Source organism: Synchiropus splendidus, chromosome 7 (assembly GCF_027744825.2).
Source record: "Synchiropus splendidus isolate RoL2022-P1 chromosome 7, RoL_Sspl_1.0, whole genome shotgun sequence".
NCBI lineage: Eukaryota > Metazoa > Chordata > Actinopteri > Syngnathiformes > Callionymidae > Synchiropus > Synchiropus splendidus.
The window spans coordinates 15,802,062-15,829,389 of record NC_071340.1 but is presented as its reverse complement, the minus strand read 5'-3'; the positions used below and the strand labels follow the sequence as shown (position 1 = coordinate 15,829,389).

Sequence of the window (27,328 nt, the reverse complement as noted above, 5' to 3'; positions counted from 1 at the left end):
GTCGACAGAGATGACAGTGTCCTTTACAACACCTATTCACTGGTAAACTGCAAGCTGGACGTACCATCGAAAACCAGAACTCCACCAGTGCCTGTGAAGTCAGAATCCGGGGAGGCTTCTCCTCCAACAAAACTCCACTCCACGGTGACTCTGCCCATGTTTCCCCCTCGTCTTTCAATCACCAGAGGCAGAGCCAAAGGTTCTTCTCTCACCTCGAGATAGTGCCCGTCCTCAGCAGCATTAGGATCAAGGCTGTAGATTAAAAAAACACCAAACGCATCGCCATTCATTCCTATGGTCACGATTGCACTGTCTGGCTTGCCAACGGTGGGCAGGTTCCTCTCCTCCACAGTCAGATTCATCAGCTCCACCTTCACACACAAACAACATCGGTGAACAACCATGAAGGGAAGAAAAATGACACCTTCTTTACCTTCAAAATGTGAATAGAAAAGCTTTCATCCATTTCAGGGAGCTTGTCAGTCAGAATCGGAACAGTGAGGTTGGCACTCCCGGCGCCATCTTCCATGAAGGTACGTTGAGCGCTCACAGGGATGTAGTCGCTCTCAGCAGTGGCCTGGGCGCCAAACAGGGCCGCGGCTGCCGTGACATTCTTAAGATAAGTCACAAGCTGTGATTCTGGGGCCAACTGGTCGGCCCCTGACGTGACCCAAGAGCACGACGGTGAGTTTGAGTCTGTCGAGAGACTGAACGCTCGGCAGCCCTGTTCTCTCAGACAGGCAGCAGCACAAAAGGTCACGGGGTCCTTCTGACCTGTGATGTCCACTGTCTGATGCGGCGGACTCGATGGGGCTCCAGATCTCCCAGACTCAAAATAGTGGAGAAGGTTCTGGCCCCTGGCCTGAGCTGCTCCCACCACATCAATCTCAGAGGTGCTGTACAGAATCTCTAACCCCCCAAAGTGGCCCCCACTGAAACACATGAAAACAACTCATTATTGAGACAAGATAAGGCAGAGGGCATAAATCCATATAATAATGACGATTACCTTCTGCGCACCGTGATGTTCGCCTGATAAACCCCCTCCAAAGGCTCCTGAATGCGGTAAACGGGCTGCTCAAAGTAGACAGTTCCATGAGGGTTGTCATTGGCAGGCACTATTATGTCGATGGAGGTATCAGCGCCCAGGTTTCCTCCATTGCTGGCACCAGTGAGCTCCACTCTGATCGTCTGGAACATGTAGAACAACATTAGTGACACCGCAAAACATAAATATGACTTGCCAGGTCTAACACTTGAATATGTAGCAAACATGGCTGTCAGTCTTTCTCACCTCTGTGATCTCAGGAACATCATCAGCTAACAGCTGTAATTTGAGGGTCTTCATGGTCTCCCCGGGGGCAAACCTCACCTCCCCCGAGGAAGGCCTGATGTCCCCTACTGCGAGCTTGCCGTCCACAGTGGCCTGCCATTGCACGGCAACTGTTCCAATTGTACCAGCATTTCGAACTATTGGAACGGCAACCTCCACTGGACTTGCTTCTGGCTCCTCTATGGTAGCAGGGAGCGCCTGGACAACTGAGGAAGAGGAAGAATGAGTCTGGCGTGTTCCAACAATGGCGAATGAGAACTCACCAAAGGCACCAAAAGGGTTATCGGAAGGCAGTATGGTGATAATGGCACGTGTTAGTTCCCCCAGGAGGGCGCCCCCAGTGGTTTGGTTTATCAGCTGAATTAGGAACGTCTCCTCCAGCTCCGGGACCATGTCGTTGATGACATAGATGGGCACAGATTTACTTGACTCGCCCTCAAGTAGGACCACGTCCGTGGAGGCCACACTGTAGTCTTCACCTACAAGGTCACAATTCTTAAGAGATGATGGTCCAGCCTTCCCACAGGTTTTATTCAAGTTAGTCAACCACTTACTGACTCTGGCGGTCAAAGGCACCGCGATGAACTTGACAGACACGTCTGCAAAAATCCCTCCGACCCGTGTGACATTTATGATGGGCCCAACGTAGTCCTCTGCCACACTGACGGCAGACGCTGACAGCTGCAGGACACCGAAGGCGGCGTCACTGGCTTCTACGATCACCTGGGCGACGGTGTCCATCTTCGGACCGAGCGATGGGGAGTTAGGAACTAAGACAAAGATGACAATTGTTATTTTTCAAAGCTACTCACACGGTGCTTGACGTGGGGGGGGAAACTCACTTGGCCTCTCTTGGCCTCCCGTAATGAGCTCAACACTGACTAACTTGACAAAGACAGATTCATCTCTCTCCGGATCCTCGTCGTCGAGCACAGTGATGGTAATGTTCGCTTCACTCTGGTTGGGCAGAAACTCAACTGATTCCTGAACAGGAACGAAGTCGCGGCCTTCAGTGGCGCGACCAACTCCGTGAGTAATGTAAGGCGGTGGATCTCTCTCTTCCAGGGTCACATACGTAACCCGGGCCTTAAAAGGAAGAATTCCAAATGTTTTATTCTGTCTCACGACATCACATTTCTTATACAAACCCCAGTAACAAATACCTGTCCCATCTGACCTCTCAGCCGTCGGACAGAGAGCGTGACAGTGGTGTCTGCTTCGGGCAGGCGGACGTGTCTCGAGACGTTTGAAAAAACAAAAACCCCATAAGGATCATCGTTGGCGAGCACGGTGAGAGTCGCTGAAGTCTGGACACCCAGACGTCCGTCTGACACGTTCACTAGCGAGACAGTGAACGTCTCGTCCAACTCAGGAATCTCGTCCTGGTCCACATCGATGATGATGTTCTCTGAGGTCTGTCCCACAGCGAAGGTGATGTTCCCGCGCCGAGTGATGAGCTCACTTTCTGACTGAGGGTCACACTCCCAGAATACAGTAACAGTGGAGAGGTCGCCGAAGGACCGCTCCACCTGCACAGAACACAGCCACACATTCCATGACCTGGGGCTCCGACAACGTTCAGAAATGCGGAAAAGCAGTGACTGACCTGGAGAAGTACAGCACTGTTTCCATCCTCGGGTTCTGTCCCGTTAACAAAGAGAGATTTGGGGCTAAATTGGAACACTCCGTGAGCGTCATCAGAGGCGGCAATGGTCACAGTCAGGTGAGATGCGACCCCCAGGCTGGCTGGAAACATAATGACCAACACATTATTTTGTTATTCAGGAGGATTTTTCCCGCCGCTAGTGCGACTATATCTGCTTCATTTGTTTATACTTCTCTTACTCTACTTGTACCTCAATTACTGCGACCAAAACAAATGAATGAAGGAGTTTTAAATGCATGTTTTGGGGGGAAATATCAGTAGAGAAATGATAAAACCAGCTCATAGTGGTGAGAGAGAAGGGGGGATGAAAGGGGAAGAGGAAAACTTACCATGATGGCGATAAGACGGCACAAGGAAGTCAGACTCACTCTCCCCACTACTGCTTCCTTCACCATGAAGGAGCTGATCCACTGATAGTTCATGCATCAGGGTCACACAAGAGCGTCACACCAGAGGGAGCAGGTGGGAAGGATGTGGACAGCAGGGAGCACAGCACACAGTTCACAAAAAACACAAGGATACAGGTGGGAATGTTTCAGCTGAAAATAGTTTCTCTCACCTCCTCCATCTGCATTGTAAAGCTCCACTCTAAAGATTTTGTCCAGCTCGGGGACAGGATTGTCCACGATGTTGACTGAAATATACTTCAATCTCTCCCCGGGGAGAAAGTCTAACATGCCCTCAGAGTCCTGCCGAGAGAGTCAATGACAAGGAAATCAGTTCCAGATTATTCAAGCACCAGGAGGTAAACTGACCTCATAGTCTTCAGGGCTGGATGCTGTAAAAGGGGTGGTCCTGTATCCCACCATGACCCGACCCAAAAGGCCCTGGGCCCGCACGACAGGCAGGTGGATTTCTCCATCTTCCTCCTTGACTGTGATGTGAGCAGGTTCTGATGCAGGCGGGATCAGTCCGTCTGGTGGAGGTCTGGGCTGGAACTGCAACAGGCCTGGAAGTGCAGGGACATTTGTGAGAACAAAGATGGGATTGGTGCGCTTCACTTGTCATGGTTACCATAAGGGTGGTCACTTGCTGTGACAGTAACAATGTTGACGGCAGCATCTGGGCTGATGCTGGCTCCGCTGGTCGGGGTTGAGCCTGGTTTACCATCGCCGGATTCCGCCGAAACCAATGACCTCAAATGATTCGCTCAGTTCTGGAAGGCTGTCATCCAATACCAAGAGGTTAAGAACCTGAAATCAACCAAAAAAAATAAATGATGGGTTAGAAGCCAACTCCAGATGGTATGACGCGTTTTGGCAGCCCTCGCAGACATTACCAAATCATAACAGTAGGGGGAGCTAAGTGAACGGGAAAACAGACTTGAGAGAGACGCGCAGATGAGACGCACCTCCGAGCGCTGGCCGGGCATGAAAAGCACAGCTCCCGTGGCGTTCGCGAAATCTTCATATGCAGGCACCACATTGTCCAGTTGGGCCACCGAGTAGTTGACATGAACGGAGTCCAGGGAGCCTCGTAGACGCTCGATCACACAGGAAACGATGGAGCCCTCCTCGGTGGTCTGAGGAGAGGAGAGGAAGTTTTTCTATACAGCACATGTATGCTATATATATATATATATATATATATATATATATATATATATATATATATATATATATATATATATACGCCGTGTCAAACAAGGTCAAGATCTACATTTGTCAAAACTTCAATATAACTAGGTTATTATGATAAGGTTGAAGTTTGGTTCAGAACCCGAGTTAAGGTTAAAGGCTGGTTTAGGGCGAGAGGCTGGGAAAAGCATTACATCAATGAGAAACCTCACAAGGCCCTAAACTGAGGTTGGAAGATGATGGAAAATACAGTATACAGTTTGTTTAATTTCTATTTCTGTCCTTGAGTAAATGGCTCAAATGCCTCCACGTCTTTCAATTCCTCAGGGACACTTCTCCAGTTCTGATGGAATGCCACCTTCAGCCCTGCCACCTGTCGCGCGGACGATCCCGAGGAACTGGATCTCACGCCACACCAGTGTCGGAACTTCTAATCGCCCTCCTCAGGAATGCCATGGCAGCGGAGTACCTGCTGCAGCCACACCAGCTGTTGCCGTCTACCTGAGAGGGGCCGGCATCATGTGGAGTCAGCACATCCAATCGGGCTAAAACAAGAGAGCAGGCTCCTGCTGCAGCCAGGCATGAAGGTCTGATGAAATATGCAGCAGGAGCACGGGCTGAAAACTGCCGGGCTTCAGTTACGTCGGTTCCTATGTATATGTTTAAGGAAACTGAGAGGTGGTGACACAGACAGGCCTTACTCACATGGGAGACAGATTAACTTTCACTTCCAGGGCCCGGTGACTTACTGCGTGTCACTTTTAAACACTCATCTCATAGAGCTGTTTCAGAACTCAGCTGTACAAGTGCTTATGAGGACCAGAGTCCCCTGACATCTCAATAAATTAACCAGAGAACGACGTTAAGGAGGGTGCAGCAACAAGCCAAAAGACACATGGGCAGAAGATAAAGATCTAAAATTTGTGACATCAAATTATGTCATGATGTCATGAAATATCTTCTTTGATTCTATACTTTTCTACATACATTCTATTTAAAGATTGCCAATAAAAAAAAGATAAACATTGGACGACCTTTCTTTAGTTGAGGGAATATTTTAGAACCATAACTAGGGCTTAATACGATTTCCATGATTTTTTAATAAGATGTTTTTCCCTTTAATTTGTACAAATAGTGATTTCTTTGGAGAACGAAGGATGCACAACACTCGCTTATCCTCAGAACATAACTGGTTTGTCCTGTATGGAAAACAACCCTCAAATGAAGGAGGAGACTTGATACTTGATAGGGACATTATTTGTCTGTCAACCAATGCAATGCAACATTTGTAGGATACATCGAGTATTTGGTGAGTTTGCTTTGTGAAGCGATGCAGCAGAAGAAAAGGTATTTGTACAATGAAGAAATGTCTGCAGTAATATATCAAGAATAACAAACACCTGTTCAATACGGTGGAGCCGTTGACAGGAAAAAAATTGTAAAAAAAAAGTTCACTTATGATTGTTAAAAGGTTTGAGACATTAGCAATACTCTGAATGTATAGTATTGTTTTATCATTCATCATCTGCTACTCAGGGTCGTGGTGTTTTGTATGTTTGGCAGCTCTAAGTTTCATCTTTTAATGATTCGCTATATTTTATGAACATTTTTCTGGATGAAGAGTTGCAAAAAAATTCAATGAAGTAGAGGTTTTACATGTTTGTTTTAAACTTCAAATTACCATCTGTGAAACCTCATTTACGTTCTGCGATGTTTTTTGACTCATGAAGTGATTGACGGACGCACACTCCCTACTCACATCAGGGATACAGGCACCGGTGAAGCCAAAAAGCCCATTGGCATTGTCGCTCTTCATGACTCGCAACACAGCAGTGGGTCTGGGAAGAGGCAGACGGGCTCCTCCTTGAACTGCAACCAGCTGAAGATAAAAGATCTCCTCCCCCTCCTCCGCGCTATCATCCCTGACCTCCACGATGAACGACTTCTGCCGCTCGGCCTGCCGGTACCGCAGGTAACCCGAGACGTTCCTCAGATCGATCTTGGCCGGCTGAGCGTGAAGCTCATGGATGTGGCTGCGGTTCAGCTTCGACCTGTACAGGCGAACGTCTTGAAGAAGCCCGGTGAAGCGCTGTTCACCGGCTGGATCGGACCCAATAAACACTTGGCCCGGACCTGTAAAGCAAAATATAGATTATTTCTTTTTACCTTACCTCTCTTTGACCCTGCCGCTGTAACAACAGTGATGGTGAATGTTACTCACATACTGAACTCGCAACAAAAAAACAGTGTAGTTCAAAGTTTTCAGGACCTCAGAATGAGACAAGATCAGAACCTTTCCTGTGCAAAAGTTAGACTCCGGGAGTTGACATTGTTTTAGGTGACAACATCAAAGACCTTGAATATCATCAAATACTGAAACAGTCCTTTGACTGCGCATGACCAAAAGAATAGCAAGACTTTTTTCACTCTTTCACTTGAGCGTGAGCTTGAACAAGACGATATGAGGCAGACAAACACCCCAAGGAAAAGTATGCATCATCCGCCGCGCTGAACAAGAACAAAGGCTTGATGCACTGAGACTTAAGTTACCAGTGAGGAACAACGACCCATGACATGACTGGTGAGTCACAGCAGATGTAAAATGACTGTGATTGATTAACCAGGGAGGCACTTTATTGTCTTGGCTGCTGCTGTAAAGCCTGCCACCATTGTCTCCATCCATTACCAGAAACAAGAAAAAAAAAAGTCGACCTATACTTCCAGAGAAAACCCCAACAGTGCCACGGAAAGGGGTCAGTCAGGCGTCGCAAAGACCCGATAGTTCTGAACAATAAGGAGGCAGCGGACGCGTGGGAGAATGTCAGTGTGTGTGTGCACCAGGGTGTAAGAGGATGTGCTGGCATCCCTGTGTGTAGCATGCATCTTATATGGCACTTCAATGGGAAAGAATGATCAATAACACATGACACACGCGCAAGCATATTTACAGGATCTAAAATGTCAACATCATCAGATCAGTGTCAAATATGTAACAGAGGCACAAAAAAAGTAAAAATACTTGCTTATTTACTGTTAAATAATCCATATTTATGGTGTTGTTTAGCAAGTACATTTGGTGAATGTTCCACAGAAGTATATAGCCACAGGCCCCTCGAGGAGCTAATGCTAATAACAGGTTAATACGCTGCTAATAAACATGTGAACACGTCGTTTATTCATGGTTATATACAGAGCTTAAATATATTCAGGGTATCCGCCACATATAAACTAGCATGGTGGTGCGCCACGGCTTAGATGATGAACCCTTTTTAAACATGTAATCTCACATGTTCAAATGTATAAGAACGAAGTGGAAACACAAATGGATAACACATGATGGAGGTGAAGATGAATGTCCTGGTTTTCGCTGTGTTATTCACAGACGAATCCTGAAAGAATCATCATTATGACTGAAGTGCGTTGCTCACTGAACTCAAGTCATGCATTATTACTTCTCATGATTATAAAGGAGCGTTTTTACCGCCACCAATTCAGTATACGACAAAACATTTTCCTCAATTTCATTTATCACTTATTGACTGGCTGCGTTCCGCTCTGTTGTTTTGTTTTTTATTTGGGGGTAAGGGGACTTGTTCTAAAAACCTTCCTAAAAACCCAAGCGGAAACCCTGATATTTCTATATTACAACAAAATTATGAAGGACTCACCATCAAGAATGCGCTCTCCTTTGATGCTCCTCATTCCTCCCGAAACTGGGCTCCCATCGAGGAAGAACTCAACTATTCCATCGTCCACAGTGATGAGCAAATGCAGCCACGTATTCTCCTCCAAAAACTTGGCCACACTGGTGCGTGCAACTTGGGTCGTATTTGATCCTGGGACCGTATAGTACAGCATCACGGTGACGTGGGACTCATTGATGTTGACCTTCACTCCATAATACAAGGTCTCGTTGCCGACTCCTTTGGAGAAAATGAAGCCATCGGTGTTGGGCTGAGGGATTAACCACGCAGAGAAAGTGAAGTTCCCGAGAGCTGGTGGACTTTCTTCAGATGGGATGGTTCCGTAAGCCTTTGGACTTCCAGAGAAGAACCATGCGTCCGTCGCTGAATGGTGTCGTCGAGCATGAGGCCTGAGTTCCACCTCAGGAGGGAATGAAGCTAAGAGCAGCAGGTCGTCCATCTGAGGAAGACCTCGAGGGAAGCGGCTAGAAACGATTTCCCAAGCGACACGCACGCTGCCGAACGTCCCCTGCTGCCTGAGAATGGTGAAGGAGGTGACGTCGTCCAGATCGTCTTCAGAAAGCACGTCTTCCGCCACCTCTTGGTCCAGGTCGCTGCCGTTGATGGCAAAGACTCCAAATGGGTCATCATTGAACGGAATGTCGAGTGACGTAGTCAAAGGCGTCTCAGCTAGTCGACCACCTCCACCTGGGTGACCGCCTGAAGAAAGAAAAAATGGTTTAGCGAGTCCACAGAGCATCACCATCATGCTGAACTTGCCTGATATATTCACGAGTTTCAGGACAAAGAACTCGATAAACTCTGGAAGTTTGTCTGAGATGGCCTCCAGGACAATGGCTTTGGACTCCTCCCCTGTTGTGAAGGTGATGGATCCGGAGGTGTTGGCAAACTCCTCATGGTCTTCTAAGGGAGTCACCGAATCATTGGCATACAGCTGCCAAAACACCGTCACATTTCCAAAATGACCCCTGGCCCGCAGCACGCTGTGAAGGTCAGACGTGATCAACAAGGTGAACACCTTACTGTGGACAGACTGTATTCTTACTTGAAGGAATTGGAGGTGCCTTCAGCCACACTTCTTTCTACTGTCTCCAGGGAGAAAATGCCATTAGCATCGTCATTAGCCTCGATCACCACAGTAGCCGTGCCAGCCCCGTAGACGACAGCATTGCCTGCAGAAACACACGTACCATCAGAGTGAAGACTCTGGGATTGTCTCTCACACTAGATCAGGAGAGCGTCCCAGCTGTTCCAGACAGGGCTGCAGCGGGTGCAGATTTCTGTTCCAACCAACCAAGCAGATACAGTTTAAAAAGTTGAGGTGCGACCTAAAACAAACAGCTCCAGACTGACTCTCAAATGTTATTCACACACCTGATAGGTGAAGCGGTGTTGCGCTAGTTGGGTTGGAACAAAAACCTGCACCACCGCGGCCATTTGAGGACCAGTTTGGACACCAGATGTGAATCAGTGGGCAAATATAAGTAGATGACACTTCCATCTGGGATGGAAGCGGCGGTCACTTTTGAACTGAGGGTCGAGACACAATGTCCAGGAGAGTCATGGCAGATGACCAGCTGTTTGCTGGTCTAATATCACCTGCTGATACAAACTAGGTGACGTGAGGGTGACAAAACAAGCTGGAAGTAACTACCGAGTCCATGTGCGACAACTACTGAGACAAAGCACAAAGAAAAACGCCACATGCACAGAACAAAATGGGCAGCACTGATTCCTCACTTCCCTTTCAAACAGCCCACTTGAGTTGCCAGACAACAGAGCTAACAAAATAAGAATGTATAGGCTGGTATTTAGACAACGTAAATAGTGGCAGGGTGCGAGTTCGATTTGAGTTTGACATTTAACTTGTGTGCTATTTACCAACCAGGCCATCTCAAACTAAAGAGCAAGAAAAACCCAGCACAAGATGAAATCTCACACACCACCTTCATCTGAATCAGAAAAAACACAGAGGCCTCAGAATTACTGGTCTGGAAAATAAAGTCCTGGAGCGGCCGACTGCTTTCATTCTCATGTAGGGATTAGTCCACTCACTACTGCTGGAGTCAAAACCAAGCTACTGTTTTGACTACAGATTTTCTATCGCGTCATCATTATGACCCCTGCCTCTTGAATGGGTCCGAGGGCCGCAACAGATTCTCACTCCTCATATGTACTATCCTCAGGTTTCAGGTGGACGCATGTTGACGCTCAGAAGCTTCAATGGAGTGAAATGTCTTCCACAAAAGTGGAGTTACTCCACAAAAGTCCACTTGAAAACACTAAAGCTTATTAAAGTTGTTTGATTTACGAGTGAGAATGTGTTGGTAGATTCACTTTACAAACATGTATCAATACAATCCAGACAGGATGTGCTAGTTTTGCTGTCAGCAGAGACGATGAATGTCAACAAAAATTGCTATAGATGGATGTAACTGGGTGCATGGAACCCACCATGTTCCCAATGACATCAGAAAGTTAGTTGTGGAGTTACGACATTTTAATTTAGTGCAGATGCATCCACGGAGTACATAGTAACTGGTAGCAAAAGCAGTGGAAAGTAGTGGCGACAGTGATGGCTACATGCGACACCTCCTGACCTGTGGCGTTGTTCAGCACAATGTAGAACAGTTCGTCCGTCTCTGGAATGTCGTCATCTTCCACAGCCACAGAGATGTTCTTCATCCATTCACCGACATCGAAAACCAGTGTTGTGTCGTTGCTCAGCAGTTTCAGGTCACCTTGTGATGTGTCCCCATATTCCACATAATACATCACCGACGCCACCACGTCGACCGGCCCCGCCCTGAGAACAGTGAAGTTGGCCACGCCGCCTTCCTCCACCCGCACAAGCACAGGTTCTGCACAGAGAGCGACACACGGAATTCAATTATGAGTTCAGTTTCAGTTTGGTTTGGGAAATCTCACCAGAAAAGTATATAGGGTCGTCGTTTTTGTTTATCAGCAAACTGGCGCTGACTCTGTTTCCCAATCTAGCGCCCCCTACTGAATCAACGAGCCGGATTGTGAAATTTTCCAAAGCCTCTGGAATCTTGAACAGAAAAAAAACATATTAAAGACAAAAGGAATTATGTCTTTTTTGAACACAAAACATCGATGTACCTCATCAGGGACGGAGAATATGGTGAGGTTTTTCTGTGACTCCCCCTCGAGGAATGTAATGCTCCCCTGAAGAGGAATAACATCTGTAGACATCGCCGGCTCCAGGAGCCAAGAAACGGACACCTCTCCGAAGTTCCCTCTATTCCTCACAACTGAGTATGTGGCTAGAACAGAAACCAAAACGTTAATGACTAGGTCATATACATATGGATCTCAAATACTCATCTTGCCGTCTACATTTTTATATATGTAAAAAATGTCACTAAATTGACCATGTATTAAGGTCAAACAGTGGCTTTGATTTATTCTAATTCAAGGGTCAAGAATAGAATTCAAAAAACTGTTTGTTGACATAGATTATATCATAAAACAGCAGAACAGTTTAAGTATAATTCAATGAACACATTTTCAAATACTTTCCCCATAAAAAGAACAGATAGAATTTACCTAAATTATTTACTAGGTTTCACTTCAACTTCAATTTACTTTTCATTGTTTCAAGTCACACTTTTCAGATTCAAGTGGTCCTTGGATTTTTGGTGCTAATTTCAAAAACATCTGACCAGAACCTTCAGTAAACTCATTCACACCAAAAAAACAAGTTTATGCCTCTGTGCAGTACCTTGGTGAGTCTGGCTTCCTTTGCTTTCCTCGATGGCTCTTATGAGTCCAGACGGGCTGAATTCAACCACCCCAAAAGGGTCGTCATTTCTGCGCACAGTGATATTGACCTTCCTGTGGTTGCCAAGGCGACTGGGTGGAGTGCTGTGGCTGCTAAGTTCCACAGAGAAAGTCTCGTCCAGCTGGGTTCAAAAGAGAGGAATTTGTCGGGACAAAAATCATTTTCCTAGTTTTCTGGAGAAGTGATGATTCCACTTTTGTATTTTTGACTTGCTTTTAAGCTGACAAACGATACTGTAATATTGACTCTCCTCACCTCTGGCTCTCCATCTGGCCTCGCCACCAGAGCCACCACCACCTCCTTCTCTCCTGGTTTGAACTCCAAAATGCCGGTAGCGCCGTAGAATTCCGTGTTTCCCATGGGCACGACGGCGTAACGTACCAGCTGCTTCAGCAGCTGTCCCTGGGCTCTGACCACATGCAGCTCCACAGCCTCCCCCTCCTAATGTGCGATGTCAAAATCTCAAGATCTGGCGTGAACATGCTATTTTTAAACGTGGCGCTTACGTTGACAACCCATGGCCCTCTGGAGAGAGGAGAGAACTCGAACACCCCTCCCGGGTCATCGTTTTCCAAGATGACGATCTCTCTGCTGGTGAATCCAGCTTTCAGGATCTGGTTCTCCACGTTGCTCCTGGAGGACGGAAACAGCATTATTTTCCAATTTACCATCAACAATTCTCCTAAATGAGGGCCTGTTGGGTTTTTTTGAGGGGTGTAATCTTGCAGGACAGACGTCCCACATGTTAAAGGAGACGGAAAATCCGACGTGGAAATGTTTGCTTTAATCATGTGTTCCCAGTTTTGTTTTTAAAAACAGGACCAATTCAATGTCAAACAAGTGGGCTTTAATTTACACTGGAGATATGTAAACCTTACCCACTGTTTTCAAACCTGATCGCTAAAGCTGGGATTCCGTTTAATAAAGCTGTCAGTCAATGCCACATCTGCTTCTTTATTGCTCTTCATGGGCGTGTCTTATGTCCTAAAATAACAGAAGCCCTGCGAGCATCACATGAGGGCTAAATTAGAGACGAAGACGTGACGGGGGGAAAAAGACTCCAAACAAAGTGTCACGGCCAAGGAACAGCATGCACACCGTTTGGAGCAAGGAAGCAATGAAGCCAGCCTAAATTGGATCTGAACATACAAAAGGGAAGGCTTCTTCAAGATCCCTTCTCCACACCACAACAGAATAACCCCACCACTCTTGTCCCCACATCAACCAAAGACCCCAGGAATCCTGAAGTGGCTCCTTTAAGAGAAAACAAAGCCCTGATTCAAACTGGACAAAAGGCCCAGGTTCACTTCACTCTCTACTCACCCGAAGTACACTATAAAGCGGGCCGTCTCCACCCTGCAGGAGAAGAGGAGCAGGAGGAGGAGGAGGGGAAAAGGACGGTCGCTCTCATCAGACAACTTTACTGACTTGAATGCACATTCAAAAATGAACCCAAAACCCAGAATGGATTTTATTTTCTATGAAACATCAGTCAATCCTGGCTCTTGTTGCGTAGAAGCACCAGTGTTTACCTGTCCAAAGTGAGCAGTACAGTCTCGTTGATTTCAGGAATGTTGTCAGCCATGACGGTGAGGTTGATGAAGGCATCACTTTGTCCAGAGAGGAACACAACAGAACCACTGAAGGGTTCCAGGTCACTCGCAGTTACATCCTGCTGGTTCTTATTGACTGGTTTAAGGCTCCAGAACACCAGAGCCTGACCGTCGGTGCCATCGCGCCTCAGCGGGAGGGTCACCTGCAAAAAAAAAAAAAAGTGACGAGTCCTCAAAGGGGTCAGATTTAGTCACCAAGTTTATGATTCGAAATTCCCCACGAGTGTTGCCTGGCATTCAAAACCCTTTGAATGCCAGGCAATCTTTAAACAATTTACATCTCTTTAAATTTGCTTCTTGAAATCCCTCCAGTGAAGGACATCAAAGGACATACAGGAAGACATAATACCATGGGTGCTGGCTGAATATGAGTAATGCCTCAATTATTATATTCATTTCTGTGCGGTTCCAGATATGGGTTAAATGGAGCAGTGCCACTGGAAAACATGAGGGGCAGTGTTGCTTTTACCTCCCATTACGTAGCTCTATAGAGACACGAAGAAGACATAACATTGGCGGAAATTCTCTGTTCTCCAGTCGCGATATATTTAACAGCCTCAGCGACCACAGCCTCACTGTTTTTCTTTTCTGTGCGGGAGGCACATGATCAGTTCTTCTTCCACAGTCGCCATATTTGTTTTGGAGTTTGTCTTTGCCATAAACTTTCGACTCTGGGCTGCTCCCCCTGGAGGCTATATCAGGGAACAGCAATACCAACGTAAACAGCGCATGGACACATATGATAAGTGACGCTAACATTGTTTGAAGCGAATTTCATACATAAAGGGATCATAAATGGGCCTTTATTGTGGCCCACTGTAGAGTTTGTAGCCATTAAAAGCAAGGTGTGCTTTGCAAATCCACAGCGTTACCCATGTGTTTAAGGGTCTTTACGAACCGGTGTTGCTGCAATGGCTGCAGACACTCTTGTCTACTTGTTGGTCGATTGATTCCTGCTGCAAAAACATGAGTGAAGGTGCCAGAGACTAATCTATTCTAATCTAATCTAGTCACAACCCAAAAGAAAATAATTTTTAAGGCTCAAGGTTCAGTCACTTGCAAAAACACAGTTTGACAAACGCTTAGTTTCGTAAACTCACCATCGTAAAGTTGCTCTCCTCTGGCTCAGACACCACAACAGTGCTGTTGCTGGTGAAACCAATTTCCCCATTGGCAATATCAGGGGTGACGGTCAAGGTGAGGTTCACTGGACCGCTGAATTTCGGGCTGTTTGAGGGAATTGGCGGGCTGATATCAACCAGGTCCAACGCATTTAACTTGAGTGGAGATAAAAGAAAACAAGCTCTCAATAAGGTTCTCACTAAAGGGCCTTAATTCTCATTCATCTCTCTCTTTCATGTTTGCACTGACGTGACAGATGAAGATTGCTTTTCTCACACCACTTGCTTTTAGCACTTGCTGAGGTGGTTGTTGGAATATTTGTTTAAATCCCATTGAGACAAGCCAATTCACACAATCAAGTGAGACACTTAAACTTTGGATGGCACTGAATTGGCTTCCAGCGCCAACTCCAGTAGTAAAAAGTACTCCAAGTCCTGAAAAGAGACTGAGGCAGGCTTTGGGAAGCGTTGTCTGGCAGACAAAAGCAACACGACTCTTGACAGAATGTCCACATGCTCCTCAGAATGCTACCTGAATGAAGAAATGAGCTCCGTTCTGCAGAAAGGCGTCGCTCCTGATCGGTAGTGTGACCTGCAGACGTCTTTCCCTGGAAAAAACGACGTTAATGGACCCGCTGACATTCAAAATGGAGTCGCGGGCCAATTTCGGATCTATTGGGCCGGCGGGGATGTAGAGGGCCGTGAGAGTCATCGACACGTCGCCCATCGTGCCACCGTCTCGCAGGAAGTGTAGTGAGAGGAAACGGCCTTCGGGTTGGCTTTGGACGCTTTGCTCTCTGGCAGGGTCGAACTGAAATATTCCATAGACATCATCGCTGTCTTGTATGTAGAACACCATCTGGGGAACAAGTAAAGAAGACCACAGCCGGTGAAGAGGTGTCGACTCAGCAGAACGAAGGCACTCGGTACACAAATAACTAGTTGAACTACTCACTTACAAGTTTCTAATTAAGTCCTGTGGTATCCTCCTGGGATATTTCCACATAATTACGCTCATTGAGTTGCTATGAAACTCAGGCTATGTTTGTAATACTGGTGACAACGGCGGCCCTAAAACGTGCACCAGTCGAGACCACCTAATTGAGACCAAGACCAATGGGCAGTGATGCCGAGGTGGAGACAGAATACAGAAGCATAAGTCTATTAGCCAAATAGACACATAGATTTCTCTTACTGCAAGAGAAACGCTGGTCATTTCTTCAAAATAATTCAAAATAATAATAATTCAAAAACATTCTGCCATTGGAACAAACTCCAGTATTCCATAAATTCCGGACTATAGAGCGCACCGTTAGCGGCACTAAATTTAAGAAGGAAAACAGATCATGTTCATATATAAGCCGCTGGTGCAGTGGTGCTGTCTGCGCCGTAGAAATGTCATTCTCCAGCATGGAGACTGACTCATGAACGTCAATAACACGCCTGAGATTTCATCGGTTTGACGTGACAAAGCTCTATATTTTGGCACCATGGCGCTCTTTAGCCTGTAAAAATCCATGTTAGCCACGACGTGTAAGCTGCAGGGTTCAGACCGCGAGAAAAAAGTTGCGACTTATGATCTGTAAATTATGGTTTGTTCTGTATTCAGTTTGGTCAAAATCATACTGCAACCCGAGAGACAAAGGGAGCAGTCACAATACAAAACTATAATAAGACTATTAGTCATGTATTCAGGTTCAAGATATTTGAATTTCATTAAGTTAATAAGTTTCAATAACTATGGTGAGTTCATTTTGTAAATGTTAAAAACAATGAGCATGTTTGTCAGAGTGAGACATCGTCTTAAATAAGGATCGTTCGAATACGCGTGTAGAGTAGTTTGTACATATATAATCGAAGGGAAAGCACAGTAAAAAGCTGCATGATCTTCAGCATGTGCGTCCGTTTGAAACTTGGGAAACTTTTGTCTTTGTGAGTTTTTGCTTAAAAAAAATGTCCGTAAAGCTGCAATGTGTTCGTTGAACACTGAATGTGTGATATTTGTACATTTGTAGTTACAATATACAAGAACAACTGCACAGCGGCACATGTGGTGAGGACATGAAATGAATTTATTTTACTATTATTTATTCTCTTATTTTAAACACGACAGTTTTCTCCTTTAATTGAATATGCTGACTTAGGCTTGTGCTAAAAAAGGTTGACACGATAAAAGACTTGTATATGAGCAGAGCAGCTCCTCATGCTTGGGTTCTAAAGTGACTAAACCAAGTGTGTACGCACCTCGTCGTCACACATAGACAGGCCCCGGCTTTCACACGTCGCCAGGACGTTCTGACTGGCTTTGAAGCTATAAACACCCAACCGCAGCTTCACCCACGCACTCTCAAAAAAACACCACACAGAGTGAGCCTTCTGTTTCTGCTTTGTTTTGACTCAACCACATTAAGCAAACAGCCACAAAGAGACAGACCGAAGGGTCGACTTTTAAACCCGTGCGCCAAGTTTGGAGCCTGTAACAGACGCATCTGCCCTCACAAAAGACGCGGAGGCTTAACTGGGATCCAGAATCTGATCTGAACTGACCTCCATGGGCTCGTCCACCTCAGCATTCCCTGTGACGGTCTCAGGGAGCAGCTTCAGAACAAAGGCCTCCGCCTCTTCTGGGAGATGATCTTCCACAATATTGATGGGGATCGCAGCAGTAACCTGACCAGCTGTGAAGGTCACGGTTCCGGACAAAGGTGTCAGGTCCTCAGACACGGGGGACGGGTCGCTGGAGTTTCTGCTGATGGACCAGTTCGCCGACACTTCGCCGTAACTGCCTCCGTTTCGTACGATGACGAGCCCGCTGAACCTGAAGCATTCACAGAAGAGACATGTCAACTGAGCTATAAGACCTATGTGTGAATCCACACTCTGTTTCCCACCTCTGCGTGGAGTCTTCATTGATCGTGATGGGCAGACTTGCAGCGCCGCTGCCTATGGACAGAACCCCATGAGGCTTGTCGTTGGGCTCAATGGTTACAAGCACCGAATTAGGTGAAACAAGAACAGCGTCTCCTGTGATGGACTCTTCCAGCAAGACGACATGAAAGGACTCTGCGATTTCTGGCTCCGCATCATCACTGATGTTAAACATGAGGCTTCTCTTGAAGGTAAATGGAGGAAACGTGACGGTCCGGACTGGCTGCAGGTCGAGGAAGTCCAGAGAGGGTGTTGCGCTGCCGAGACCCTCATTGCTTACAACCTTGTAATCCACCGTGACCTGAAGACAACAAAGCGCACTTGTTTAAATGGATCAACAGGCATTGAGAAAAAGAAGGGGAACCACGACTACAACAGCACCTCTGTGTCAAAGGATCCGATGAACGGCCTGTCTTCAGCCAATTGGCCTCTGGTGAGATTGAGGATGATGACTCCGGCAGACTCCGGCACCACCATGACGGAGTGGGAGAATCTGACTGGGCTGTCATTTCGCTTGATTCTCAGCTGGACACTGCTGGCGTTCGGCCTTAAGAGTGCTCCGCCTTCCACACTGGCTAGTCTGATGGTAAACACCTCATCATCTTCTGGAATCTGCGCCCAAAAACAAGTACTTACATGTTGTTATTGTTCATATTTCAATGGAAACAAATGTAAATCACACGCTGATAGAAACGTAGCACACAGGTGAAGGTTTATCTTGAGGACCTTGTCATCGCGGATGGCAACACTGAAGAGAGCTTCTGCTTGTCCAACAGCAATAGTGATGTTCCCTCTGTCTGGAGTGAGATCTTCAATCGCAGGGTTTGGACCTCCAAATATCTGAGAGCAATTGAAGACGTTTTTGCATTCAGTAGTCTTGTATTCCAAATGTAAAATGTAGCGTATAATGAAGAGAATAGCATTCCAGGGACTCACTTTATATCCTACATGAATCTAATATGAAATATGCAATAGTAATAATAATAATGTTCTCGTGAAAAAACAACTTGGGCTCACCTCATACTTCACAGTTACAGTCCCATAAGTTCCCTTTTCTCTGATCAGGGTGAGAGGCACATACTGGCTCCTTCCTCTTGGTTCAGCAACAACAATTTCTTCAGTCTGGAGATGGAAAAGAACACAGAAAAGTGAACTATATGTACAAAATAAACACCACTGAGCTACTATCAAGTACTACATACATACAGTATACATGAGGTAGTCTTAAAGGAGTGATATTGATACGTGTTTTAATAAAAACCCACTTTGTTTTGCACTGTAAATTGGTGGAAAACAGACATTAAAATCCAATGACTGATGGCTTTTATAGATCCTTCAGAAAGACCCAATCATTATGCAGCTCATGAGAGCATCTGGATGCAGTGAGGCCAAACGTTCCAAATATACCACAGCCGCCATGGAAACACCATAAACTCTTGTTTAATTGTGTTGACACATGGAGTGTTGAAACCCACAACAACTGGAGGGATAAATCCCCCCCAAACAAAACAACAGCAGAATGAGAGCGTCCTCATCAGTCACAACATCTTCACTTCATTTCCTCAACGCAGGCGACGGCAAGGACATGAGCCGACTCTGTCCAATGTTTTTTTCACATTCTATACGTATATACTGTATAAAAAAGTCACTGTGAATACAATAACAGTTCGAGCCATGAGGGGCAGAGATTCTTACTGAATTAAAGGCAATGATTCCGAAGGCGTTGTCATTCGACAGGATGGTAATTGTGGCCTTGTTGGGTGTTCCCACTTTGACACCATTGGAGGAGCTCTGCAAAACACCAAGAAACCAAACGTGAGAGTTGAGGCAACAGATTTACTTCGGGTTCCAATAGAACTCATGACCTTTGGTTTCCAGCCTTCTAACTGCTCGCATGAAACAGAAAACAAATCTGCACTTCATTTCTAAATCAAATTTTTTCCTCCTAACAACATCTGATTTGCGGTCCGAACGATTTTGGGTTCGTGAATCCTAACAAAATTCAGGGTCATACTGACTTTGCGCATCATCATTCTCAGTTTGGTCTGCAAGGTTGGCTGCCAGCGCTTTATTACTGAGCATAACGTATTAAACACTGCATCAGACGTAATACCAAGACATAAAACTAAACATTTTTAACAGGTTTAAATGCAGAATCTAGGTTTGTAGAAACCATTTCAGGACATTTTTAATATGATTTTCTTTGTTTCATTGTACACAAAACACTTTATTTGATCAACTATAGCTTACATTTTCATTGTCAGTAGTTTAGTTTAAATGTCAAATATATTGCAGATATCTAACAAGAATATTGTTCTGAAATTGTTTATTTAACAATTTTATTTGACATCATTTAAACCATCAGTGATCAGGGTCTACAACTCCACTGCTAAGTTCTTCAGGGACCTAGTGGTGAGGCAAAAAAAAGACAGGAAGTGTTGCTTCAAGCCCAATTGTTTTGTCAGTTTATCCCCCAGCAGGGCATCACTGCAGCTCTGTGCTGCGGTCTGTGGGCTCCAATCTCCGTAAATCCCCTCCCAGGGCTAACATTGATGCTGCAGAGTGTGAGCCAGTTAGAAAAGGTGAGAGGGAGCAAAGCAGGCGATGAAAAACAAGAAAAGGGCTTTCACCTCCTGCACTCTCTTCTTGGCACCAACAGAGAGCTTTGTTTTTTTTCTGCTGAGGCTAACTGACAGACTTATTAGGACACACTCACACTGTGGAAGTAGCACAAATGCCACCACTACATTCTCCCCCCTTTGACCTGTATGAACACTGTCCCAAGACTCTAACCAAAGACCCATATCAAACAGTAGATTCATGGATCAAGCAGTTTCGATGGACAGAACATCATCAGCATCATCATTCGGAGATTACAAGTTTAAACGCATATAAAACAGTCAATTAATTTCAGTGCCTTAATATATTTTAAAAATGATACAGTGGTACCTCGGTTTTCGAACGTCCTCGAATTCAAACAAATTGGCGTTTGAACAAAAATTTCGAGACTTTTTTGCTTCGGATTTCGAACGAAAATCCAGAACTTGAACGCCCGCGAAAAAAGCCGGGGAAAAACATAACGTGCGCGGACCGATCAGCTGACCCACGACGCGCTTTGTTATCGTGTATAACGCAGCCTCTGTATGCAGACGTGTCCCGGTAGCTACATTTACTGACTGTTTTTTCTTCATGGAGCTGGGACAGGGATGAGGCGAGTCTGGGACAGAGCGTGACTTGGTTTATGACTTTGTCACAGCCAAACTGCACAGAAGCGCACATTCACAGCTGGACACGCACCGGGCACCTCTTCACTTCTGGAGAGACGTCACTCACTCGGCAACCCCTCCCACATGCAGCGGCCACACACATAGAGGAACAGCGCACCTGCAGCAGACACTCTACATTCACTCCTACAAAAGCCTATTTTAAGGCTTGGAACGCATTAGTTCTTTTTCCATTCATTGTAATGGGAACGAATCGCTTCTCAAACGGCTGTCTAGAAGGGATTGTGGTCGAGAACCAAGGTACCACTGTATAGATTATTAAAGAGATAATAATGAAATTACAAGACAGAACAAAGCATCTGGACCACCATGGCCTCCTTAGTTCAGGACTCTAATGGGTTAGCATTCGGCAAACCTTAGTCCCTATTGTGACATAAACAGAGGCGCTAAGTGGGGCCCCTCTGGTCTTCCACTCAGACCTAACTATAGCTGGAACCACGGGACAATAACCAGATGTAACACAATGAAACAACAATGAAGAGTTTGGGAAGAAACGTCTAATTTGTCTTCGTGTTTTTGAAACACAAAAACCATCCATCATCAGATCCTTGGGAGAAGAATGAGGTTGTCAGTCACCCGAAACTCATCAATCAAACGTGGCAGCAAATAGCTCCATGAAACCATGGAAACGGTCACCTTAAAACATGGGCCTTTTCAAAAACAAAGCAGTGCTGAATGAAGAGGTAAATATTTTAAAATTAACTTCCATGTTTTGTTGAAGCTATGATGACTGTAGTCAAATGAATGAAGTCATTGTAAGACAAAAAAATTCCAGATGTCAGAGATCATTTGTTTTCCAAAGATGAAATGGTGAATGGGAAGCGTTCAAGTCTTCCCCCATGCTCCCGCCCTGGAAAATGTCCTGGACCGCAAAAGATCAAAGACCCCTGCGGCTCATAACCTCAGGTTCTACAGTCAGGGATTATATTCCCAGTCCAGGCCCAAACAGAACAATGGGATTTGGGGGAAAAAAAACACATCCACGGGAAAGAGATCCTGGGGTTATGAACCTTAATAGTGTTTACCTGGAGTGTGAGGTTAAAGGTAAAGGTCTCGTCGGCTTCAGGCAGGTCATCGTCTTTCACAGCGATGAATATAGTTTTGCTGGACTCGGTGGAGAGCAGGAAGGCTGCAGCGTTGACAGCCTCAAAGTCTCCCGTGTCAACTCCCTCGAGCTGCAGAGAAAGTTGAGAAATGCTTTGAGATACTTGAAGACACTTGAAGAGACTCACTGATGTGGAGTCACAGATCAGGCACTAGATTAGAAGACCAATTCCATGACTTTATTAGAAAGGAAGTCACCTTTTTTCACTCATTCTTTTGGTCTATTTTCTCAATGATTTCTCAATGATTTAAATGATGCATCTGGACTCCATATTCTTAAAGACATTTTTGGTCTAACATGACGCGCAGTGACTTGGACGTGTTGTAGCTCAAACAATTACAAACATTTGAGGAAACATTCCAAAACAAATTCCAAATTTCTTTGTGTGCATTGGCCATAAAAGATGAAGCGGTTTTCATGGATTTGACAGCTTTTATTGCTTCTGGAGCACTAACAAAGGCGATGGAACTGAAACTTCATTACACTAGCCAGACACCCACTGTGCACAGCTGACATTTGCCCCCATGTTGTGCACTTAAAGCTCCGACCCCGGCTTCCCGCACACTTCCCGCAGGCCCACGTCAGCTTTGATGTCACACTTTCATTCCAGAGTAAAATTCAGAGCAAGAGTCTCTTGCAAAGTAAGACGGTGAAGACGCAGCCCATATTATTCACACATGGAAAGTAGTGTTTATAGCTTTGTCTGTAAACATTTTTCAGGGCTCCAAGTCTTGACGTTTAAAGAGAGACTATGGGACTTAAATTATGTCTCCATTTCAACTGTTAAACTCAACATCAATAGATATATAAATGGCAAGTGCCACCAGATATTTCACATCAATGCTTATTAATACCATGAATACTGTCCATATTTTGTGACACTCCCACAACTTTCTTTTTGTCATCTTGAATGACTTCCGAGAGACGTTCTTTCAAGTTGCAGTGCATTCATACATAGTGTATTATATAGTCCAGGGTCCATTTACATTGTCCATTGTAATATGTATACTAGACCTGTGCAAAGTGCCAGGGGCCAAATGTGGCCCTCTGACTTGTTATTCGCTATACACTATAAAACTGCTAAAGTCCCGATTTTTCTGACAGATTTATTTTGTGCATTTTTTTCAGTTAATTGTGAGTGCAATTGAAATATACGTCATTGTTACACTTTTAAAATTGTTCGTCCTTTCAGTTGACTATTTTTATTCTTTTATCATTTTAGGATTTCTTGTCCCTAAAAATACATCCGCATTGACAATAATTTTGTACGTATGAAACACATCAAGGAGCTTCAAAAGGAATGTATTTTAAATGAAATAAGACGCAACTTAACTTTTTTTTGTGCATATTTTTAACAATGTCATTTCATAATTATTCACAATATCTGTGCAAGTTTTCCCACCATGTCAGAATCCTTTTGTCTCACCACCACTAAGGCATATAATGTGACCTTGAGGGAGTGTAGTTGCCCACCCATGATCTATACGTGTAATATATCATTACATACATGCAATTACATAATTTTTAATTAAAAAAAAAAAGTTTTTTTTTAAAAGATGAAACATTTCATAAGAATCATGTTTCTAGTTTCATAACGGGGCAAATGGACTGTGCAAGCGAGAACCTAACAAAAAAAAGAAAAGAGAAGAAAGTACTACTTTGGTGGCCACTGCTGTCTGTGAGCCGTTTACTGTTGCAATATTTCTGAATGCCTCAGAATGCCATGCATGGATGAGGATCAACAAAACAGTGTGCTCTCTATTTCAAAAGCCAGTGAGCGCAGAGCGGCTGGCATCGCAGTGATTAATGACAAGCTTGTTCCAGCTCTTACCAGAACCAACGCTGTGACATTGACTGGGTCTCCCACTCTCTCCACGACCAGGCGGACCACAGCTGTGCTGCTCTCGTTCACAACAAAGTCAGTCTGTCCAAGAAACCGCAGCGTGGCCGACTCAGACGTGGTGCCAGGGAAGGACAGAGCCAGAATCAACCCAGCGAGCAGGAGGACTGGTGGCATTCCTACACAGAGTGGGAGAAATAAGCAGGTTTTCAAAGCCAAGAAATGAAGACACAACCTACACATTTCTAGCCTCCTGTTCAAAACCATAGATCTTTTTACGCCTGCATTTTTTTAAAATCACAAATTCACCTGCAAAAGCAAAGATTTATTAAGTGTCACTAATAAAAACAATAGGAACGTATAAATACGAAACAACACTTAAATTAGCTTTTACTTGCAAGGGCTTTCTATGACACTATGAAGAAACTCTTTATGAAGAGCACCACCCTTTGATGCGTACAATAAAAATGTTCACATCTTAACAGAGCATAAACTCAATGCATGACAAATTAACAGGTTGAAATGTGTCGCATTTCATTGGTGTAAATCCTTGGGGAAAAGAATATCAAGAAACTTGTGAATCACAATGACATCACGGCCAGAAGCGAGCGGCCAGATGTTGAAAACCCACTGGTACATAAAAGTTATGCGACTGGGCAGCCTGGCAGACACGCTGGTCAGATTGGTAAAAGATTCCTGAAATGATTCCATCTTTCTCCCGGCTGCTATCCTCACTAGTACGAGATGTTAAAGCGCTTAAGAAGATTCATCTTGACCAGCCTGTTCTGCCAAAAAAAAACCTCTTGATTAGTGCAGCAAAAGCATGGACAATCCATCGGTACACGTCGCACTGCTCAATGGCAGTACACACTATACATTTCCACACGACTGCAGTATCCCCGTCCTCTAGCCCAGTGATTCTTAGCCATAGGGCAGGGTCCCGTGGTTGGGCCCAGTTTTTTTGTTTTACACATTTGGGCCGTGAGACACTCAGTTTTAATACACTTGCCACAAATGGTGGCAGTAGTGTGTCACTGAATTGACTTGACAGCTGCAAACCAGTGATAGTTTACGATGGAGAAGTTCTTGAAAAGAAAAAATATAAAGAAAGTGAACAGTAAAAACTGTTCATGAAAGCACCTGTTGAAGCAGTTTTTAAATGGAGTTACTCATATTTACACTTCACATATCTTCTTTGGAGTTAAAATAAAATCGATTATTTTTATTTTATGATATTTAGACATGGTTTATTTTATTCACAATTTTATTCAGTTTTTCCAGTTTTCTCAACAGTTTGCAGCAACTGTATTTTTTTCCTTTTTTTTCTTCAGTAAATTTGAAGCATATGACTTGCACCTGGTTCTGCTGCTGGTTGGACTTTTCGATGACAAATAAATTTCTTTGCGATGATCACATGGTTTCATGTCATTTCACAAGGTTTTGGTTTGTTTTCGTGTAAGTAGATTAAATAAGGCTATTGATCACAAATGAAATCAAGCGTAATGAATCAGTTCTATTGAATGGGCCCTGTCTCATTTGTTCAGGGAAAAGTGGGCTGCACGATCAAAAAGATTAAGAACCCCTACTCTAGCCCTCAATTTCACAGATTTGGGGCCACATCCGGCTCATTTTGTGGGGCCTGCCTCGACTATAAAAAAGAAAAAACACCAAAACTGTAAAACTTTTACATGTCAATACAATACCCACCAAGACCACAATGTTTGAGCTTCAGAGTTTTAAAATGTCAACTGATATTGCAGACGTTCAGACTTCAATTTCCTAGTGAAGAAAAATATATTTTGTTTGGCCCCTGGATTGGACTGAAACATTGTGGCCCATGATTTAGACTCATTCGCACCTCCTATCCTGCACACTTGACTCAAGCCCAACCTCCATTGGACATTTTGGTCAAGCTAAAAGGCAAAGTAGAAGAACGTCCATCTATTTACCAGGTCATTCGTGAGCGTATTCCTAGCTTAGATTCCAGCTACATATGTGAGAGAAAGGGGACGGCATGAGCAGGACACTGCAAGTCCATCTGAAGCTGCACATTACTGCACCATCGTCTCTGAAAGCAGTCGTTTGCCATGTGTGCATACGAGCCGGCAGGGGGTGTGGCTACTGGGAATTCCATCAAAAAAGGATTTAAAACCGGTGGGCACCAAAGTTTGGAACAGCGTGTCAAGGTTAAACATGAAGAGGAGCAAGTGTGACGCCAGACAAAAAGTTTAAGCAGCTAAAGAAAATCCTGTTATTGTCTCTCCTGAGGTCAAGGTTGTCCCTTCAGAGAGAACTTGTGAGGAGAACCTTCTCTTTTCTTGGTCTGGTGAAAAGCCGCTTCATCTATACTCTCCCCTGCTGCACAAAGGTTATTGTATATATGAATGCGGGGCAGCCACAAGCATTTTCAAACCCTAAACACACCAGCAACCCTTAGTTCCCATGGACCATTCTCCTCTAACCTCAGAAAACCCCTACTTCAGATTGGCGGGGTGATGTCCGTCGCTGCCACTGACTCAGATGCCACGCTGCCCTCAGAGAAGCTAATAAAGAACAGATGCCGCTTGTCTGAATGACAAATTCCAGGGTGGGTGGGTGGAACCACTATTGTGAGATGAGCCAATACTGACCCCGGGAGCTAGTCTGGTACCAAGGATCTGTCAGGGCAAAAGGCGGCCTACGGTTTCTGGCGCGGACATTTGACAGCACTGATGTACTGAGACAGACTGAAGACTGTGAGAGCCACAAGGACACATCTGCAGACATGCAGTGCTGTGGGTGTCATGTACAGTAGTAACAAAGCCCGTGCAGTTTCAGTAACATGGAAGTACAATGTCTACCTAGCGACATGAAAAAGTATAGGACACACTGCACATTGCAACAACTTAGCCCTTCGGAATTGTGTCATGATCTTACACTGAGAAAAGTTTAATTCAGTAGTTTAATCGGAGAGTTTTCTCGACAACAAAATTGTCAGTTGCAGTGTTGTTCTTCAAGATACAAAGTGCCAGAATCCTGACTACTGCGAAAGGATCCCCAGGTCACATGACCAGAGATCTACTGGATACCTCACTCAGGGATGCTACGAAGGTGTTCAGTTGCAGGGTGGCGACTGAGGTCAGTGCAGGGTGCTGGAGCCTCTAGGGTTTCTCTTGATGCTAACCAGTGTGAGGTTTTCTCCAGCATGAATTATTCACCGTCATAATTCACACGGCGCTGTAGTAAGACACTCCAGTGAGCTGATGATGGTTCAGAGTAAGGCAGGTTTGGGGTACATTATTGAATCCATTATCGGTGAAAAAGAAGCCTTTAGCCGGAGGGTGCATGGCTTCACTGGAGGGATTTCCCATGG

The 27,328-nt window shown here is 45.0% G+C and overlaps 1 protein-coding gene across 1 annotated transcript in view; it reads right to left on the bottom strand.

The window, feature by feature from the left end:
* Window positions 1–27,328, bottom strand: part of adgrv1 (adhesion G protein-coupled receptor V1) — an 83,035-nt gene that overhangs the window by 48,071 nt on the left and 7,636 nt on the right. Inside the window, 36 exon segments of the mRNA XM_053870340.1 lie at window positions 65–371; window positions 434–932; window positions 1,010–1,191; window positions 1,295–1,539; window positions 1,597–1,812; window positions 1,888–2,103; window positions 2,176–2,419; window positions 2,497–2,862; window positions 2,940–3,079; window positions 3,329–3,409; window positions 3,559–3,688; window positions 3,755–3,948; window positions 4,014–4,132; window positions 4,134–4,192; window positions 4,351–4,521; window positions 6,336–6,709; window positions 8,245–8,979; window positions 9,040–9,263; window positions 9,326–9,452; window positions 10,881–11,141; window positions 11,209–11,332; window positions 11,404–11,567; window positions 12,026–12,206; window positions 12,341–12,526; window positions 12,592–12,718; window positions 13,618–13,841; window positions 14,799–14,975; window positions 15,352–15,678; window positions 17,367–17,637; window positions 17,711–18,048; window positions 18,129–18,359; window positions 18,474–18,587; window positions 18,765–18,869; window positions 19,443–19,538; window positions 22,057–22,206; window positions 23,968–24,155. Coding sequence (XP_053726315.1) covers window positions 65–371; window positions 434–932; window positions 1,010–1,191; window positions 1,295–1,539; window positions 1,597–1,812; window positions 1,888–2,103; window positions 2,176–2,419; window positions 2,497–2,862; window positions 2,940–3,079; window positions 3,329–3,409; window positions 3,559–3,688; window positions 3,755–3,948; window positions 4,014–4,132; window positions 4,134–4,192; window positions 4,351–4,521; window positions 6,336–6,709; window positions 8,245–8,979; window positions 9,040–9,263; window positions 9,326–9,452; window positions 10,881–11,141; window positions 11,209–11,332; window positions 11,404–11,567; window positions 12,026–12,206; window positions 12,341–12,526; window positions 12,592–12,718; window positions 13,618–13,841; window positions 14,799–14,975; window positions 15,352–15,678; window positions 17,367–17,637; window positions 17,711–18,048; window positions 18,129–18,359; window positions 18,474–18,587; window positions 18,765–18,869; window positions 19,443–19,538; window positions 22,057–22,206; window positions 23,968–24,153 — 7,891 coding nt within the window. The 5' untranslated portion in view covers window positions 24,154–24,155.